At 49.6% G+C, this 18,744-nt stretch overlaps 1 protein-coding gene across 1 annotated transcript; it reads left to right on the top strand.

The window, feature by feature from the left end:
• Positions 1 to 974: 974 nt before the first annotated feature.
• LOC112553688 (cysteine-rich motor neuron 1 protein-like) lies at positions 975 to 17,219 on the top strand. Its single transcript, XM_025221073.1, has 4 exons — positions 975 to 3,022; positions 6,684 to 6,792; positions 15,269 to 15,467; positions 15,898 to 17,219. The coding sequence occupies exons 1-4, from the start codon at positions 2,668 to 2,670 to the stop codon at positions 15,946 to 15,948; spliced, it is 714 nt and encodes a 237-aa protein (XP_025076858.1). The 5' UTR covers positions 975 to 2,667; the 3' UTR covers positions 15,949 to 17,219.
• The last annotated feature ends 1,525 nt before the right edge of the window (positions 17,220 to 18,744 follow it).

Genomic DNA, 18,744 nt, shown 5'->3' with positions numbered 1-18,744 from the left:
TTTCTGTCTGCGAAGTGAAGCCACTCCACCAAAGACTGACAGTGCCATAAGCAACATCTACTAACTCTCAACTATTTGTAAATCAGAACTTTGTGGACACACGGAGATTTCGTGCAATGGCCAGGCTGCAGACGCCACGTGTACTGATGGCGATGTTTACCTGGACACACAATAATCTTGTTTTTGAGATCAGCGTTTGTTATTATTGTGTCTGTACAGTTTGGTACAGCACTTTGAGCCTGCCTTTGATGGTGTCAAGCGTTGTAGAAATCAACTTTATTATTAAGTGTCACTCCAGTAAAGAGAGTAATGACACGAACGAATAGCATGTTATTGTGTTATTACACACTGACTAGACTGTATGTTACGGAGATGTTTCCAGTCGAGTTGTACATTGCCGAGATGTTTCCAATGTGGTTCGTATGCTACGGAAATGCTCCGAGGCTCGTAGATGCTGCGATCCACTTCAAAGCAGAAAGTAGAGCAGAGTGGGTGTGAAGTTGACTGGGGATGGCGACTGGGAATCTCCCTTCATTTACCTGCAGGAGACGCAGGCTTGTGCTCCTCGGCAGTGTAGACAGGTCATCGCCTAGACAACTGGTCACCGCCTGTAGACAACTGACTGCCTATAGACAGGTCACCGCCTGTAGACAACTGACTGCCAACATGTTCTGTGTAAAAGTGTTTTCTAGTGATGATGTTATTATTTAGAACCTGTAAATGTTGTGTGTGTGTGTGCACAGCTACACATGTTTCAGACGCCTGGCACAAATTCCTCGAGTATTTGTAACCGTCGGCGTCTTTATAAATATGTTGTTATTCACACCGTACATTTTACAACTTTTGTCATGTTGTGGATGTTCTTACTCACCTCAGTCAGAATGACTTTAAACAACAGAAACCTCGTCTTTCGCAAAATGCCATACAGCAACAGCCTCAACTTTGCAGCACACCCCTCCTGTCCCTCTCCTGCCTGCAAGACGCCTCAGGTGTTCATTGATGACAGGTACTCGTACAAGCCTCGTAAAGTTGTGAGCCTATCGGAAAGACGAACGACCCGGGGTGTGGGGAGGAGCACGCGCCGACGGTGAAAACGATTCACGCGGCGTAGTCGGCGCCTGGCCTGCCCCCACTCTGCTGGTGTTTAGCCATTGTTGTTGGACGTCGGCCTGTTATCAATGACTCGGGGAAGGATGATTCATCGCTCCAGAGTGCCGCTCGCAAGGTGTCCCAATTATCCGCCCACCGTGCGCCATTGTTTCTCCTCCCTAGCTCCTCTCGCAAATTCCTGCGAAATGTTTGTACCTGCTATTCTGCCGACAATCTTTTGAGTTAAAACCTGAGCAACTTCCGGTGTAATCAAGAAAGTAATCAGTGTGGATCTTCGTGATCCCTATCCTCCGCGCTCCCCACGCGCCGTGGGAGGCTGAGTAATTATAGTCCACCGTGGGCAGTGTCATGGCTGGTGCCGACATCTGGAGGAGGAGGGAGAAGTAAAAGGATGCCGGCTCACCTGACAAACGCAGTTGATGCCGAGTAGCCAGGCGCCGTCACCTGTCTCCTGCTGCAGACACTCCGTCAGTCTGTCGCGGACTGCAGCAGCCTGGTAAACCACTGTGGACCCCAGAGGCAGGCAGTTTCCTTGCCAGAGATCAGAGCTTAACCACAGCTTGAGGGCGAGAGGTTTACGACCACATGATGGGGACAAGACAAGAGAGTTTGTTGGCCAAAAGCAGGGGGAGCTACCTGCACTGACTATCATCGCTCCACTCAGAGTATCACTGGGGTCAGACTCTCTGAGGGCAACCACCATCATGTGCTGGTCGCATGGCCGCCACGCTCACGGCCTTTCAGATATGACAAGAATTTCCAAGTACTGACTCTGAAATCTTGCATGGAGCCGACCTGGACTGCTGGCACTGGCCTGTGAGTAGCAGCAGCGCGCAATCCAAACAACGCGCAACACACGAGACGGCGCGAGTAGCTGCTGAAACGGTCACGTGACGAGCCTGCCACTGTTTTCATTGGTCGTCGCTGTGTGTGGCCAAAGTTTTAATTTGTTTTTTTGTCTACCAGTTGGATGCAACTTTTAATACCACAGCGTTGCTGTCGAGGTGAAGAAAATGCAAATATCATTGGTTGTCGTCAAGGAGCAGTAATTCGTTTGAACACCAGCACCTTTCATTACCGCTGGCAGCACTGATTACCATTACCACTTGCTGTGGTCATTATACAGCAGTGTGATTACCATTACCACTTGCTGTCGTCATTATACCACAGGTGTGACTACCATTACCGCTGGCTATCTCACTTCACTGCAGGTTTGATTACTACACGTTGTCGTCAATATATGTAGCAGACGTGATCCCGACTGGCTGTTATTTGTACATAGCAGGTTTGATTACACTGACAGTTATTGTATCTATGACAGGAAGTATGGTGTGTGAACAACAAGTTTAATAACATCGGTTATCTCTCAAGATGCTGGTAGCCGTATATCCGCAGCTGTGACTGTGTTTGTTTGTGTGGGCGCCGCGCGATTTGTGCTGCTCCGTCTGTGACAAGAGACTGGTGGGATGGTTGTGTTCGTCAGTCTGATGTTGCTAGCAGGTCGTGTGTGGTGATCAGCGCGTCAGATAGTCAGATAGCCGTCAGATAGCCGTCAACATGGCATCCTTGAGAGTTGTGATGCTTCTGGCGCTAGCGGCGCGTGGACCTCGTGAGGTGGAGAGTGCACGCGACAGGCACAGAGATGACATGGGTCTGATCTGCCCTCCCTGTCACCAGATTCACTGCACCACCTGGAACCCCGCCGACCTGAGGTGTGAGGGTGGGGTCACAACGGGAGTGTGTGGGTGTTGTCCAGTGTGCGCTCGTACGGCCGGTCAAACGTGTGGCGGCGACCTGGCTTACCTGGGCAAGTGTGACCGAGGACTCACCTGTCTACCACCTGCACCTTCCACTGGACCACCTTTGCCGAGATTCCCGCTACAGAGGGAGGAGCCCGGCATCTGTACTAAAGGTGAGTTGCTTCAACTCCATCTTCCTGTGTCTCTTTGAACACAACAATGACGACTGTCGTGCCAGACACTTCTTGACCAAAATGTATTCGTGTCATATTGAGAACAGGTTGGCATTCATGTGAAGTGTAGGATGGCTGTAACATTTGGTATGGTGTAGACATAGTACAGACAGGATAGACACAGTAGACATAGTACAGACAGGATAGACACAGTGGACACAGTACAGACAGGATAGACACAGGATAGACACAGTAGACATAATACAGACACAGGATAGTAGACAGTGCAATGTATCGGTAGTACTGAGTGTCAACACAGTTTTCACTACACTATGGCTGTAGTATTAAGCACAAGCTGCCTGCAGCATTACTTATGACTACAATGATATGTACATGTGGCTGGAGTATATGAATGTGTGAGCTGTGAGAGTAACACTTGTATGTAAGAGTTATGGTTTAGAGTTATGTATGTAATGAAGCAAGTAGGAAGCAAGTTTGGACAAGTTTTCACGAAGTAGAACTTTCAGCTACAACCTTTATATATCCTGTCTGTCATGTACAACTAATTCACACCTAGTTATGTTGTGTTCTGTAACATATAATTACTGTAACTTGGTAATGTACAGTTCAGTACAGACCAGAGCATCACATGCATTCTACTGTAAGTTCTAAAGACAGAGCCAAACGACTTCTCTCTACTGTAGTGAAGGCCAACTACAGCCCCAAGTAGTGTACTATACTCGGGAAAAGGCAAACACAGGGCTTCTGCTAAGGCTAAATTCTTTGGGGTCCCAGGGACCCCTTCTTCAGATTTTTAAGGGGTCCCTGTTCTTCGCCCAAATTTGAATGGGACCCCATTGACGAAAATTGAAGGGGTCCTCCGAACTTTTAATGCGTACTGTACGCAATCTTTTGCGTAAGCAGAAGCCCTGAAACATTTGAAAGAACTGCACTATCATTTGGAAAAAGTGAAGAGCTCTCGATAAAAGCTGTCGTCCTGTATAAAATCAGCTGTTTGCGTGGTGGGCTTCCTCCGAAACCATTTATCTGGGATGAAAGTGGCCACAAGACCATGTAGTCTTGCTGTTCTCCAACCTTCTGAAGTATTTTTCGCTGAACCATATTTTTTTTTATTGTACCAGTCTGTTTGATGAGAAAGAGGAAGGGGTTCGGTGTAAATTCGGCAGTTCACTAGAATTTCACAAAAGACAGAAGGACAGTGAGTATAATTTAGCAGAGGCAAGGAGCCCAAAGGACAATGAACTGTGTGGCTCGCCATGCCACGGCTGAGGATGTGGACGTGGAGCCATCTGTCTCCTCCATTTACCTCCCCAGATAACTCAGATGGGAGGGAGACCAACCTCGATACTCTGCTAGGATGTTGCACTGTGACCCGCAAACTAAGTCACCTGCAACTTTGACACAAAAAAAAAAAGCATCAAGGGCATTTTAATATTCCGATGGATCATCCGCGCGTGCAGTTTAGTATTTGTAAGACTTTGAGGTTGGAGATGAGGGAGGAGCGAGGGCGGGCTGGAGGAGGGGGCAGTGGGGGTCATCTGTGACACAAGATGCGTGACACCACGTGACACGTCACACTTGGTGATGTCCTCACTGAACCCACTGTTCTAACCTCTCAATGCGTCCAGTAACTGTCGCCAGGTCGTTGTGCGGGTAGGTACCCTCACCCTGACAGGTGCTGGCTTCCTGGCCTGCCAATCAGCGAGCCGATGACCTGCGTATCGCCAGCCTGGCTTTCAGCAGCCTCCACGTGCCGACTGATGCATTTATCGGTGAGTCTGCATTCTGTGCTCCGCTCACACATTCCTTTCGATTAACTCCCACTCCCACGCTTCCCTCCCCCTCCCCCCACCGATTCCCTCGCATCTAGCTTTTCCGGTGGGAGGAAAACTGAGCTGCAAACTGCCGGGTGTGGGGTTCAGCCGGGTGCGCCACGCACGGCCTCGTGTGCTCGTGCACCCACCGTGCACCCACGTGCAGACACAGCTGACTGCGCATGCTCTCAGGGCCGTGAGATGTCGAGAGTGAACATGGTGCGACGTGTTGGACGGGTGGGACTCAACATCACGTGCCCCACTCCTCCCCCCTCTCTCCTCTCTACACACACACTGTCTCCACACACACTCCACACATACATAAACACACTCTCTCCATCCACATACGCATGAACACACATGAGCACATTCACTCCACACACAGACGCGTATTCTCTCACAATCAAGCTCTTTTTTTCTCACTCAGAAACTCTCTATCACATTCACATTCTTACACACAAATCCCTCTCACACACTCTTACTCGCAAACTCACGCTTACACACACAGACGCATAACGCTTTCACACCCACCCACAGCTGTGTCACGCACACACAGACAACGCTTACACACACACAGCTGTCACACCCACCCACAGCTGTTTCTCACACACACACAGCGCTTACACACACCCACCCACACAGAGTAGCCACCACAATGCATGTAGACCAGGCCCAGACTTTGTCTCACTATCTGACTATCACAGTCTGACTATCGCTGTCGTCAGTTCCCCCCAAACCCCCAAGATCTCAACTGGACACACTTGGATGAATGTTCGACCAAGTGTGGCAAAGGTTTTGTGTAGCCATCATGTAAAGCCGTCGTGTGAACACTTTGTATGTCCGTCATGGAAACACTTTGCCAGACCTGGCCAAACATGTTTGTTTATAGTTGCCCGTTCAGAAGAGCTTTAACCCTCGTGTGTTTTCATGACCACAGACACAAGTGAAGTCCACACAACTTGTTGCTAAAAGGTCGTAGGTCAGGTAAACACTCAGCAGGGATGTACAATCAGTTGCACTCTAGTGTCCACACGACGACCAGCGCCAGACGTGAGAACCAAGACCTTATTTAAGGGAACTCTGACAGTTTCACTTGCACTCACATCGAAAGTATCATAATCAGGTCAGGTCAGTCCTCATGACCTTTTGGTCGTCGGGAAGCGAGATCGCACTTTTCTTGGGACGAGGTAAGGGTTAACTGTTCTGGGGAGCGGCGCCCCCTCTACCCCTCTGCCTTTCATTTCCCAAGCGACTAGGGGTCAGCCAGGGGAAAGCACGCTGCACCATCACGGGTATCGAACCAGAAAGTGTGTGCGCCCAGCGTCCGAGGTCTCCGCTGCAACTGACGGCTTGTAAACACTAGCTTTGTTAGACCGAGGGCCGCCGCCATTGGTGACGTCACCATGACGTAAGTCCTTCTGGGAGAATTGGTTGCATGTCACGAGCATCACGTCGTATGTTGACTAAACCTCCATTTTCCCCGCCATCGCGCGTGCTCATCGACGTCATGCAAATGATGGACGTGCCGCCCCCCACCCCTAGCTCCCCGCTGCCCCACCTCTTTCTCTACCTCGTGCAGCAGCACGTGCAATCACGTGATATCGTCGGGTCAGTGGAGTGAGAAACCCCGCCCACCCCAAGCGGTGCAGGGAAGCGTGCAGGGAAGTAAGTAGTCTAACCCTGTCACCCTGACTACAGAATACGACAGTGACACCTGACTCCTCACCCACGCCTTCGTCCTGTGTGTGTTTGCGTGAAGGGTTGCACTGTGGAGTGCGTAACACAGGTAACACTGAGAGTGATGTCACACTTCCGGTCTCTTGCAGAAGGGGAGATCACCAGTCAGCAGTCTGATGCTGCCCTCCGACGACCCTGTCGCCCCAAGTGCACCCTCCAGTACTGCACCCGCCACCCGCGTGCCATCTGCTCTGCAAGGTGAGGCGGCATTGTGTCAGGTAGAGGCAAGGTGTGTGTTACCTGAGAATACACTATGTCACTCTTGTACGTCTGTCACTGTGGGGTGGAGGCAATGTAATCATTAGAATATCGCTCACTTCTGAATGTGTGACAGTAAGATGACGTGTCACAGCAACACTGAATGCCACACTGACTTACCTGTGTACTGACTTCGTGAAGACGACCTTGTGACAACACCTGCAGGTCATCGTCTACCAGCATCACTTCGCCTTCTTCATTCTATGAAGCATCAATCTTTAGACTTCGCCATATTCCGTCAGCAAAATAAAGGTTGTTGACATTGAAGGTTGATTTTAACTGTACAATAACACCTGTCTGCCTGTTGCTGACACAGTGACACCTTTAGGTCAGTGACAGAACGTGTGGGCCTCCAGCAGACTCTTGCCACGTCACCCACACAGTGAATGTCGCTCTCCTGCCTTCTGTCAATGAAAGGAGTGAGAGAAGAATCATGTAGCAACACGTTTAGCCGAGTCCTAGTATTATCTTGTCTTCTGTTAGACATGTTCTCCTCTTGTCATCGTGTGATGTGACAATGGACGTCAGCTCGCTGTCAGCCAGGCTCCCTCCACTTTCTACAACACAGACCACAGCTACACGAGGAGGGAGCGAAGACCCTGTTGTCTGTAACCAAATCTTGTTTCCCTTGTTGCCATGTTTGTGTTTACCATAAATCTGTATGCTCTGGATGGCTCGCAGACGATATTTTTCAATTAACTCCTAGAACGAGGCTATCGAGAGAACACTTCCGGTCTAGCAAACGACGACAACGGCGATGACCGGAGAGTCTGTGAGAGCAACAACAGTAAACAAACAATCAGGAGGGGGTCATTACTGCTGAGTGGAAGGATGTCACTGTGCAAGTGTCAAATGTTTCGCTGTAGGTTTGTTTGTTTATTTGTTTCGCTCCCGGGGGCAGGTATGTGGAAGGAGGAAGAGGAGTGTGGAGCGGCTCTCACTCGTGCTACAGGTCGCTCACACAAAAGTTTCAATCATTGAGAGCCAAGATTTGTTTGAAGCAGAAGTCAGGCTGTCAGCTGCTCGCCGAGACTAGCAGCGGAGGAGTTGGCAAGAGGCGGAGTGTCTCGGCGTACAGTCAGCCATCCACCCACCAACTAACATCCCTGGACTGATGGCACACGATTGTTTCCAGTTAACTGCTAAAACGAGGCATGAGACAAGAAAGCTTCCGGTTTAGTCCCATTCGTTGTTACGGCTCGCCGAGACTAACAGCAGATCGCAAGAGGCTCAGCGTTGGTCTCGGCAGACAGACAGCAGTCCACCTACACACGTCCGTGGTTGTACTGCCATGTTTTGTTGTTATGTTTATTTATTATCAGCCAAGGACGAGAAGAATGTGAATCGTGTTGTATACACGTTGTTACTGGTTACTCAGAGCGACTCTAAGACTCTGTGTAACGGGCAGACATCTTCACAGCTTCCGTCCAGCTGCCCATTGTGTGGAGCTGCAGCCATGACCAGCACGTGGAGGCCCCCGTCCCTTGCTCACGCCGTGCGACTGAGAATGAAAGTGGAGGACACTCGGGAGTGTGCTTGTCTGAGGGGCTGTCTGGTGTGGCGGGTATGGGGGTGTCATGGTATTGTTGATTCTTGTTGTTGATTTGTGTGGCTCTAGCCCTTGGGTCCTCCCACAGCTGCTGCTAATGACCTCCTGGTATGAAGTCAGATCTTATGAACATGCTTCTTTAAAATGCTTTGAGTACCACACTGACGTCACACAACTTTGGTCAACACGTGTCTTGTCATGTGTTCGTTGGTCAACACGTGTATTCTGTTGTATATAGTCTGTTGCTTTTTCTGTTGTATATTCTCATAAATTTCTGTGACGTGTATTCCTTTTCTTACTAACAAACAACACACTGATCGACTATTGACTGTTGGAAATATGAACTTTGACCCTGACCGCTGGCGTAATGGTGATTAGTATTACAATGTAGGTGGTTTATTGGTATTACATGTTGACACAGACCTGTTGCTGTGTTATTGTTATCAAATGTTGACACGTACCTGTTGTTGTTGACTGTTATTTGCCGTTGCTAGAGATGTATTGTGTGGTGATGTAAGACATCGTGCTGCCTGGCGGTGCTGGTCACATTGGAAGACCTTCAACTGGACCAGCTTTGTGTAAAGAAGATTGTTTTCTGCCACATGTTCCCCAAAGGTGGTTTTACGGCGGTTGAAGATGAATGTGAGCATCACTTTGATTGGCTGATGAGGCTGATGGGTCTGTAGTATGGCCGCTAAGAGTTGTCTTTCCTGGGAAGTGGCCTTGCTGATGGCCGTGCACCTCCACAGGCCACTCTGTTTACACACTTTGATTTACTTCATTCTATCTGTTCGTCTGTCTGGCTGGAATTTTATAATCAATCTTTCACCCTCTTCCCATCGTCCTCGAGGTTTGACATTTTTACCAGTTTAGTATTTCCGGTGACAACGCAATGTTAAATGCTTTCCAGCAGTCCACAAGTAGTAAATTAATTTTACAATGTTTTGTAAATTTTGAGAACTTACAGACCAAATAGGGAGAGATAACTATAGTTTACTAGTCCTAGGGCAGCAGTTACCTAGGCAGACGGCACAAATATCAAATGGAAAAGGAGGAAAAGAAAAAAGACTAAGAAAACTGTTTTCTCCAAGTTACTAAGCAGGCCAAGATGTCGTCGTCGATCCCTTGAAGGGGTGGAGGGTAGTGGCTATGGCCAGTCGGTAGCTGTGAGCACACTCAAGGAATCTTATTTCTCTGTCGCTGATTTCTTAAAAAGCTTCATCACCTTGTCCCAACCTGTCACTTGACTTACTGAACACCTTAACTTCTTACCTGTCGTGAGGTTTTCATGCGTTGAGGTGTTTGTCCTCCTATTTCTGTCCTCGCATGTACTGGTGTTGAGGTCTTGCCGCACTTGCTGGTGGTGACATAGCAGTTCGCTGTTTTTGGTGGGTTGGTCTGTTTGCTAGAAATTAATGACACGTGTCGATGTCAGCGCCACAACTCTCCAAAATCCGACAAAGAACTTCAATATTAATTCCCCCAAAGTGAAGCATCACGTGACTTTTTCCACGATGGCGACAGACAATGTGTTTGCTGAATAGCTGAGGCGGGCGGTTTATTTGCAGATGACAGAAGCCACTGCCCGCCATCCTGTGGTCGTCTGCTACTGTGATCACCAGACACTTTGCCTGCCTGTTGTTTAAATATACTAGCTGCACCTGAGGAGGCATCTTGTCCGTGCATACATTAACAGTTGTGTTTTGATCATACACACCTACGTCTCACCTCTTTCATCACTTGTCGGGAGGACCTGCCCCTTGTCCATGCCACGCATCAGCACAGACTCAACATCGTGTATATCGTTAGAGGAAAGTCGATGTTTGGATGATCACTGAATCTGACAGCAAAAATGTGTACATAATGTTATGTGTGGAATGTTTGAGTGACGCCTAACGGGACCTATGGGGGAGGGTGTAGGTTGTAATGCGCTGACCAGACGGGCGATGACCCTGACCCCCTAAAAAAAACAAAAAAAAAAAAACAAACAAAAAAAACAAACAAACAAAACCAACACCAACAACAAAACCAACCCCAAAACAAACAAAGTTAGCTTTTTCTCAATAATGTTATCATCCCACTCAAGGAGCTCAGCAACTGCTGCATTGCCATGGCTTTGCGAGTCGGCGTACGAGTAAGCATAAAGTAAGCATAAGAGCAAGAAATCGCTACGCGGAGAGCGATACGGAAGCGAACCCAACGCCAGCGGCTCTTGCAGCGTGTTCCTCACTGATGACATGTTGGTGCACAGACACTGACCGTGGTGACCTCTGACAGCAGCCCCCAGTGGACGACAGGCTGAGGACCTCGGGGCTGTAGCATGGCGCTGAGAAAGTGTCGGGTGCAGGGAATTGAGGGAGAAATAAAATGCGAGCCTCGTGATCGATCAGCCACAAGAGGCGGCCCTGGCCACCATCCTCCTCCACTTACGCCGCACTTCCATGGCGGTTACGTCTGCTCTCGAGCACGTGACAGTGACAGGCAGCGTGATTGACGACACTTCCTGTAGGTGCTAATGTCAACAGTCCAATCGAAACTGTCGTTACAGCAGCTGACGGCACATTGCGTGTCTACTCGTGGAGACAGGATATGCGGCACATCAGTCAGCCTGAGCTGAAATCACCGCCTAGAGTAGCCAGGTAGTGTCCCGGGGTCCCTGTAACTGTCCTTAGAGACACCGTCAGTCACGTGGTCAAGGCAGGCAGGATGACGAGTGCTCAGTGCGCAGCTTCGGCAAATGGACGCTGTTCTCATTGCTCGTCACCTGCCGAGCTTCTGTGGACCCAGGCACGTCACGTGCTTGTTGTCAGACTTTGCAGTGGCACCTGTAGACACGGTGTTGTCGAATAGTAAAGAGACCAGTTTGTCATGACAGCAGACAGCAGACGAGATTAGTTTGTCATGAGATGACGTAGTACACGGGGTCAGTTTGTCGTGAGATGACTTAGTACACGGGGTCAGTTTGTCAGTGAGATGACGTAGTACACGGGGTCAGTTTGTCATGGGATGACGTAGTACACGGGGTCAGTTTGTCATGGGATGACGTAGTACACGGGGTCAGTTTGTCGTGAGATGACGTAGTACACGGGGTCAGTTTGTCATGGGATGACGTAGTACACGGGGTCAGTTTGTCATGAGATGACGTAGTACACGGGGTCAGTTTGTCATGAGATGACGTAGTACATGGGGTCAGTTTGTCGTGATGACGTAGTACACGGGGTCAGTTTGTCGGTTGCAGACATTTGATGTACGTCAATCAAGTTCCTTATAAATTGAACATTTGACACAGGAAGCAGCCCCACGGATGTTGTATCTCGTGTCTAGGAAGTTGTTGGAACTGTCTGGTGTCTACCGACTGTACTGTAGGTCTGTCTATTGCATAGGTCTAGTGCTTTGTTGTGACCGGCACAAGTATGTCGTCCTGTAAGAAGCGCTGGCATCAATCCAGGGGCAACTTGACCTGACCGACAATAGCTTCGCTTTCCTATCCCTGGGATAGCCTACCTTGCTGTTATTTTTGCTTGCGGGGTCTGCACTGTTTGAAGGGCTTGATTATTTGCTAATAACACATCGAGAACTGACGAGCAAAGTCGACACCAGATGTAAACTTTTCATAAAAGACACAAGGGAAAGCCGGATCAGGTGACTTCTCTGCCAGACCCACCACCGGTCCTTACGCCAGTGCACAGGTGGACCTGTAGGCGGATCTGGCGCCAAGAAGTAGCCTCTACTCCGGGAGTTTCACAGCAGGTTCCAGCAGGTCTGGGGACTGCAGAGGCTGGCGAAGACTAGCGTGACGAAGCCAGTAACAACAAACAGGGTAGGAGGGTTGGGGGAGGACGAGAGTCTGGGACTGTTTGACACTCGCCCACGCCTCCACACACTCAGCGGTGGTCGTGCGCCATCTGGCGGTGTCTTCGCCTTCTCGCCCCACGTCGTCAGCCCCACCAGGGTGGGGAGAGGAAGGGGGATCGGTGCTAGGAGGTAGGCAGTCCGTCCTCCTCCTGTTGGCACATGCTGTGCATTATGTCCTCTACACACCCTCTCCTCCTACTCACTGGATCGTGACGACACGAGAGTCGACACCAAGCGCCAGCCACTGTGTCCGCAGACAACAACATTGCAGAAGTTGGCACCAGGCTCATCGGAGGCCAAGCGAACCAAAGCCGAGAAATCATTTTACTTTAACGAGCCGGCAAACGTCGTTTGATCTGTTTAGGGTGAGGTGACACTAGTTGACGACACCCAGTTCACCCAGGTTCACCCTCAGCTACTCACAATGTGCCACCCAGGCTGTGCTTTGTGTCAGCCATTAGCCAGCGGAATGCTCGGGCTTCGTAACACTAGCACTGACACTATTTCCACTCTGTGACAATGTCAGTCCGACACTTTCGACTGACACCAATGTTCAGTTTGTGTATGGCGCGCACGAGCACGCGCGCATAGATATATATACATGTGTGTGTGTGTGAACATCACCATTGTCTTCAAGCTCAACTATTCAGCTAACACGCAATGCACACACCTTGTCCTCTGTTTAAGTTATCCACTGGGTAACAGTAAAGTACACACCTAGTCTTCTCTTGTTGTAACACCTTCAGAAGTGAAAGTGTAACAGCTCTCACAGATGTTTAGTGTTTCAGATGATCAGTGTTAGGGGAGCCAACTCTAGCTACAACTGATGTGATACTGAACGTGTGAATGATGAGCTAGAGCAGACGTGAAAGACTGTGAATGTGAATTAAGGATTACCATGACATTGTAAGTGAATGGAGGGCTACGGGCGATTCTAAGGCTATTCTGAAGGGACTGAGATGTGAATGGAGCAGACTAAGGGGCAGTTAACTACCGCTGGCTTCCTGACGGTCTCCTCAGTAGATGGCATTAGTAGAGAACAAGTAATGCAATCACAAGTTGGTGTGATGTGTGTCGGTTAGTGTGTCGGTTAGTGTGTTGGTTAGTGTGTCGGTTAGTGTGCATGGAGGTCGGTAAGTCGCTGATGTTGTCATCTTCTGTTGTGTGCGCCGGGGCCTTCTCTCCCCTTGTCTCGAGCAGGTAAACATCCGGTGCTGCTTGCTGCACACCAGAAGGTGTGACGTCAGTCCTGGCTCTGTATTTGAAGTCGACAATGCTAGAGTGTGATCAAGCGAGTCGCATCCTGAATGGAACAGGTGCGCCCCCTAGACCGGTCACCCGGGGCCTTCTCTACCCGTCTGCAAGGTTTGGTTTAGTGGGTGAGACACGCGCCTCGCTCTTGTCTTCTCTCAGCGTCTGGCACCAACCCCTGCACGACTCTCCAGCGGCGCCTTTGAAGCTGGGCACCCGCTGAGCCCGCCTGTTGCCTCCCCTGCATGCGGGCCGCCATCTTCCCACGTCACTGGCGTCGCGTGCCGCACGTGCCTTGCCACCTGTTGCCAACGGTGGGGAATGTTGCGCGTGGTGCACGTGCGGGAGGCTGGGGGAAACATATTTGTGTTGCTGCAGGACGCCAGGCCCTGTCAGCCTTCATCACCTCACAACTTTCTTAGGTTCCGACTGGTCATTCATCATGTCTCGTGCTTTTTTCCTTTCTTCCGGAGCTTATTTGTCTTTTTTCCTTCTTCCCTTCACTCTCTTCCACTGTGGCCTCACCTTGTTATCTTGGTCGTATTTCATCTTAAAAAGCAGAAAGCCTTTGTTCCAGAGCATTCTTCTTGCACCAGTGTAGCATTAAAGACAGTCACGTGACGCAGACGCAGACCTTGCCATGCCCACTGGGTGGTCTGGTGGGCTCAGGTGGGCACCAGGTGCTCCAGTGGGCTGGAGGGCTGGGATGCTGTTCGCCGAGTGTCCGATGGGACCCACATGTTCCCTGCTGTGGATCAGGTTCCCACACCATGTTCCCTGCTGTGGATCAGGTTCCCACACCATGTTCCCTGCATGTCCCGGATGATGAAGTATTCAGAGCTGCTACAGTAATTAACATCCAATGTTTTTACCTGAGTGACTGTTAGTAGTAGTCGCGATGGCTTCAGTTAAAGGGATTTGTTGACTTGTTTATGTTGACGTTTGTCTTTTGCCATGGAACAGAGGGCGCTACGAGCCACTGACAGCCTCAGACAACAAATTCTTTGACGTCATCAAGGTGACAAGACAAACAGAAGCCAACATTGGAAGAATGAAAATAACAGTAGCACACAGTCATAAACATCAGAACGGGTACGGGTGGATAGGTATGTAGCGGCCAGTGTCTGGCGTGCACACCACGGCGACATAAGAAGCAGTGCACATCGGGAACTAATGATCACAAAAGGCTAAAAGGTCAGAGTATAGCCAGCTATGCACAGTAGACTCGGGTGATCACTTAAGGCTTTGAACCCTCTATTGAATTTTTAGTGAAATATTAGTGATTAGTAGTTGAGGCTTGTGCCATCCGCAGTTCTGAGGTCCTGTACACATTGTGTCTGCTGTCACAAGCCTTCTGCCAGTGTGCACTCGCCATTAGACTTGGACTCTGCCAGACTTGTCTGCTGCAACATCTTGTCGCCGTCTCCGCCAGTCATTGCTGAAGTCGAGCCAGCAGTCCCGTCTTCAATTGTAATTAGCACAGAAATCTCTTTGTAGGAGCAGAAACGTTTGTCTTACAGTCTGAAAGCTGTTTTATCTTAAACATTCGTTTAAAGGCCGAAAGTGAAACAAGTGCATTTTGACAGAAACCTGGCAGAGGGCGAGGGCGAGGGTGAGGGACTATTGCGGAGGCGAGAGCTTGCTGCATGTCCTACAGCTTCCGTACGTAAACATTTACATTTGCAGTTGCTGCTGCTTGTAAACAAACAACAAACTCGGTAATGCAGTGAAGTCTTAACACCTGTCGCTGTTGTTTCTCAGCTCCGTCGCTGACCCACCGCGACCCTGTCAGGGAGCCTGCCAGCATACTTCCTGTCGCGCATGCGCTGTGGAGGATGAGTGTGTCCGCTGCTCTGGCCACGACTTCCAGTGTCTGAAGCAGTTCGGACGCTGCGTGGCCAGGAAACGAGGTCATGCTGTCAGAAGACAAGGATGTCGACAGGTCAAGGTGAAAGTGAAGGTGAGGGCCATTGCACGTGAACCCTGTGGCGTGTGTTTGTACTCTGTGTGTGTGTGTGGACAAAGTCTCCCTTTTTGTTTGTTTGTTTTGGTTTTGGTGGTAGTGGTGATCGTGAGGATGGGAAGAGGTTTTCTGTTAAGACGTAGACGGGGAGAGGGTTGTGGGATTGTGAGAAGCTACAGGCACTCACCTCTGTAGCCTTGACACGGAGGTACGTGCTATGTATACATGTGGATGTTTGTCCTTGACCCTACCTAGTCTGGACGTGTTAGTGATAACAAGATGTCAGCAGGTGGTCACAACATCAGGTGGTCATATGAAAGCGACAGTTTGCTCTCGCTCATACCGGAAGTAACCCTGCAGCAGTCATAAGTGATAAGCACAGGTAGCGGCAGGTCAGTGTTGATGACGTCAGCCTTCCGTATTTCAGGTGGCCGCTGGTCAGCGTTTAGTCTGCGAGGTGCCGGAGTGTCCAGGCTGAGAATGTCTGCGTTCCCACTGACAGGTGTGAGAAGGAGGGGGACTGGCTGGCTGTCTGGCTGTCTGGCTGCTGCTGTATCCTTGACCTCATCCCTCTGTGTCATGGCGGTGGAGGATGCCCTGACGTCATGTGACATCGAGATGAATCACTGGATGCTCAGATTATTTCAAGATGAAAAAAAGGAAGAAAAAAATTGCAGGTGAGTGCTTACTGCGTATCTCAAGCAATGAGACTTGAGGAGTGTCATCAGTTGTAGCTCTCCGTGATGTCACAGGTTAGTTAGGCGTGACCCGCTGACACCTAGAGGCTACAGCGATTTCCTCAACTGTGACAACAGTGATGACGCACACAAACTGTCATTGCTTAGCAAGCCTCATCATTTCCCACAAAAAGTCATCTACTGGCACTGAAAGTGGCTTGAAATGATGGCACTTGCTGACAGTTGCTGACAGTAAAAGCCTCTAGTGGACAGGTTGTGCTTTGTCCCAGCAACACTTTCTCTCCTGCCGTGCATCACCGCGTGGAACTGTCGTATGGAAGCTTTCCACTTTGATAAGTGCTGACAGTTCTGATGAACAGGATCCTCCACTGCTTGAAAAGCTTGAGCTCCCTGCACCTTGAGTAGTCTGTGTCCCACGTCATCAGCACGGACAAGATGAGGGCATCGGCCAGTCCTCCACGTGGATGGAAAGAAGAGGGTGGATAGTACGGACACGTGCACACCATGCACAACATGCACGCCGCCAATTGTGATATCTGCTTTCTTGTGTGACTGTGATAAATTGAAGTGGTGCCCGCAACACGAGAACCACCTGGCTCAAAGGACCGCCTCGTGCTGTACGCAGCTGGATGCAGCTGGCCAAGAAACATCATCTGGCTTGGTCATCATCAGATAGTTGGACTCGCGGCTGCTATAAGCTGCTGGCATCAATATTAAACAGGTTTTGTTGATTAAGTTGTTCTTTGTTTCTCCCCAGCACAGAGATGTGAATGGCTACTCGTTGAATCTTTGGTCGTTGACAGGATGAAGCAGTCTACGGTCTTACAGGACATTGAGAGCTCCTACTGACAGGGTAACAGCTTGTGTCTCCTTGTCCTGTGACAAGATGGGGAGTGGTGAGTACAGTTCACACCAAACTTCCTGTTTGCCCTGAGCACTCACTGAAGGTACAAGTGAAGCTCTTTTCAAATATTGCAAAATGACGGCAATGCCTACAATTCCCAACTTGTATTGTTTTAACGGCTTTGTTATTAACCGGAAAACTGAGAAATAAAAACAAACAAAATACAAAGAGATCGTGCAGTGCTGATGGCGTGATGTAGCAGCTGATACATTGTCACATTGTCACAGCAGCTGATTGTGTCAAGTTGCAAACACACAACACGAATGTCAACCTGAACACACATAGTACCTGTACATTACGGTATGTGTAACATTCCAGTCTATTGTCTACTCGGACACTCTCTCACACTAACCCTCCCATGTGATGGAGTGTCTGTTGTCAGTGAAACTGTCAGGCTACGCGAGGATAAGCATGAGTAGTTTTGTAAATACATTTAGTGGACTACTTAGCGAGCCCCAACTGTTGATGTGTGATCTCACCTTCCCAGCATCACTTAGCACCATAGCAACACGCTCTCTGACTGGGGAAACGGGGGGATTCAAGTACACGTCACATGACAGCCCGCAGCCCCTCCTTCGCTACTCAATGAGGTCTGACATGACATGACACTAGGTCTCACACTAAATACTACTAGTGTCATTATATTAGTAGGTAGTACTAAGTAGTACAGCTGTCATAATACTAGTAGGTCTCACACTAAGTAGTACTGCTGACATAACATGACACTTATATAGTCTCACACTAAATAATACTACTGTCATAATAATACTAGGTGTCACAGCTGCCGTAATACTAGGTGTCACACTATAATACTACTGTCATAATACTAGGTGTCACACTATAATACTACTGTCATAATAATACTATGTGTCACACTATAATACAGCTGCCATAGTGAAGGGCGTCAGTCCGTGTAGAGAACACGCCCATCTGTAGTTCTGACACCCGTGCTGAGTGCTGGTACTGAGAGAGGGTGGATGGAGTGAAGGAGGGGTGGGGCTGATTTACCAGGTGTTCAGCAAGAGCTCGTGCATGTCATCGCCTCCTACACTGGAGGAGCTTCTGGCCGGCAAATTAATTAAAGCGCAGACAGGTGTGGGAGCTGTGGGCCGCAAGCCATCGTCTTTGATTACATTGCCTGGCCCCCGGGGTGGGCGTGTGTCGGTGTGGGTTTACTTTCAGTGTACATAGACATTCCTGAGAGAGAGAGAGCGTGCGTGTAGGTGAGCGGATGGCTGGGTGTGACTGTGTGTGTGTGGTAGTGTTGTACAGATGTACGTGCACCGGCCTGTAGCAATGTGTGTGTGGTCCGTGGAGCATCATAGCGGAGGCAGGCAACCTCCTGGAGCCAAGTGCGCGGTGCGCGGGTCACCAAACACGGAGGAGGAGCAGTTTTCCTGCGTCTGTCACTTCATCTTCGATCACAGTTTCCAGTCATCTCCGAGGTTTTCGTGCGCAGGCGGATAAATCAACCTCAGGCGGAGCAGTGAACAGCACAGGCTTCATGGTCGCTCCTGGCCCAGAGCCTTGTGTGTGTGTGTGAGAGTGTGTGAGAGAAAGAGTGTGTGTGAGTGTGTGTCAGAGTGTGTGTGTGTGAGTGTGTGTGAGAGTGTGTGTGTGTGTGAGAGAAAGAGTGTGTGTGAGTGTGTGTCAGAGTGTGTGGGTACGTGCT

Source organism: Pomacea canaliculata, linkage group LG13 (assembly GCF_003073045.1).
Source record: "Pomacea canaliculata isolate SZHN2017 linkage group LG13, ASM307304v1, whole genome shotgun sequence".
NCBI lineage: Eukaryota > Metazoa > Mollusca > Gastropoda > Architaenioglossa > Ampullariidae > Pomacea > Pomacea canaliculata.
This window is presented reverse-complemented; position numbering and strand designations above follow the sequence as displayed.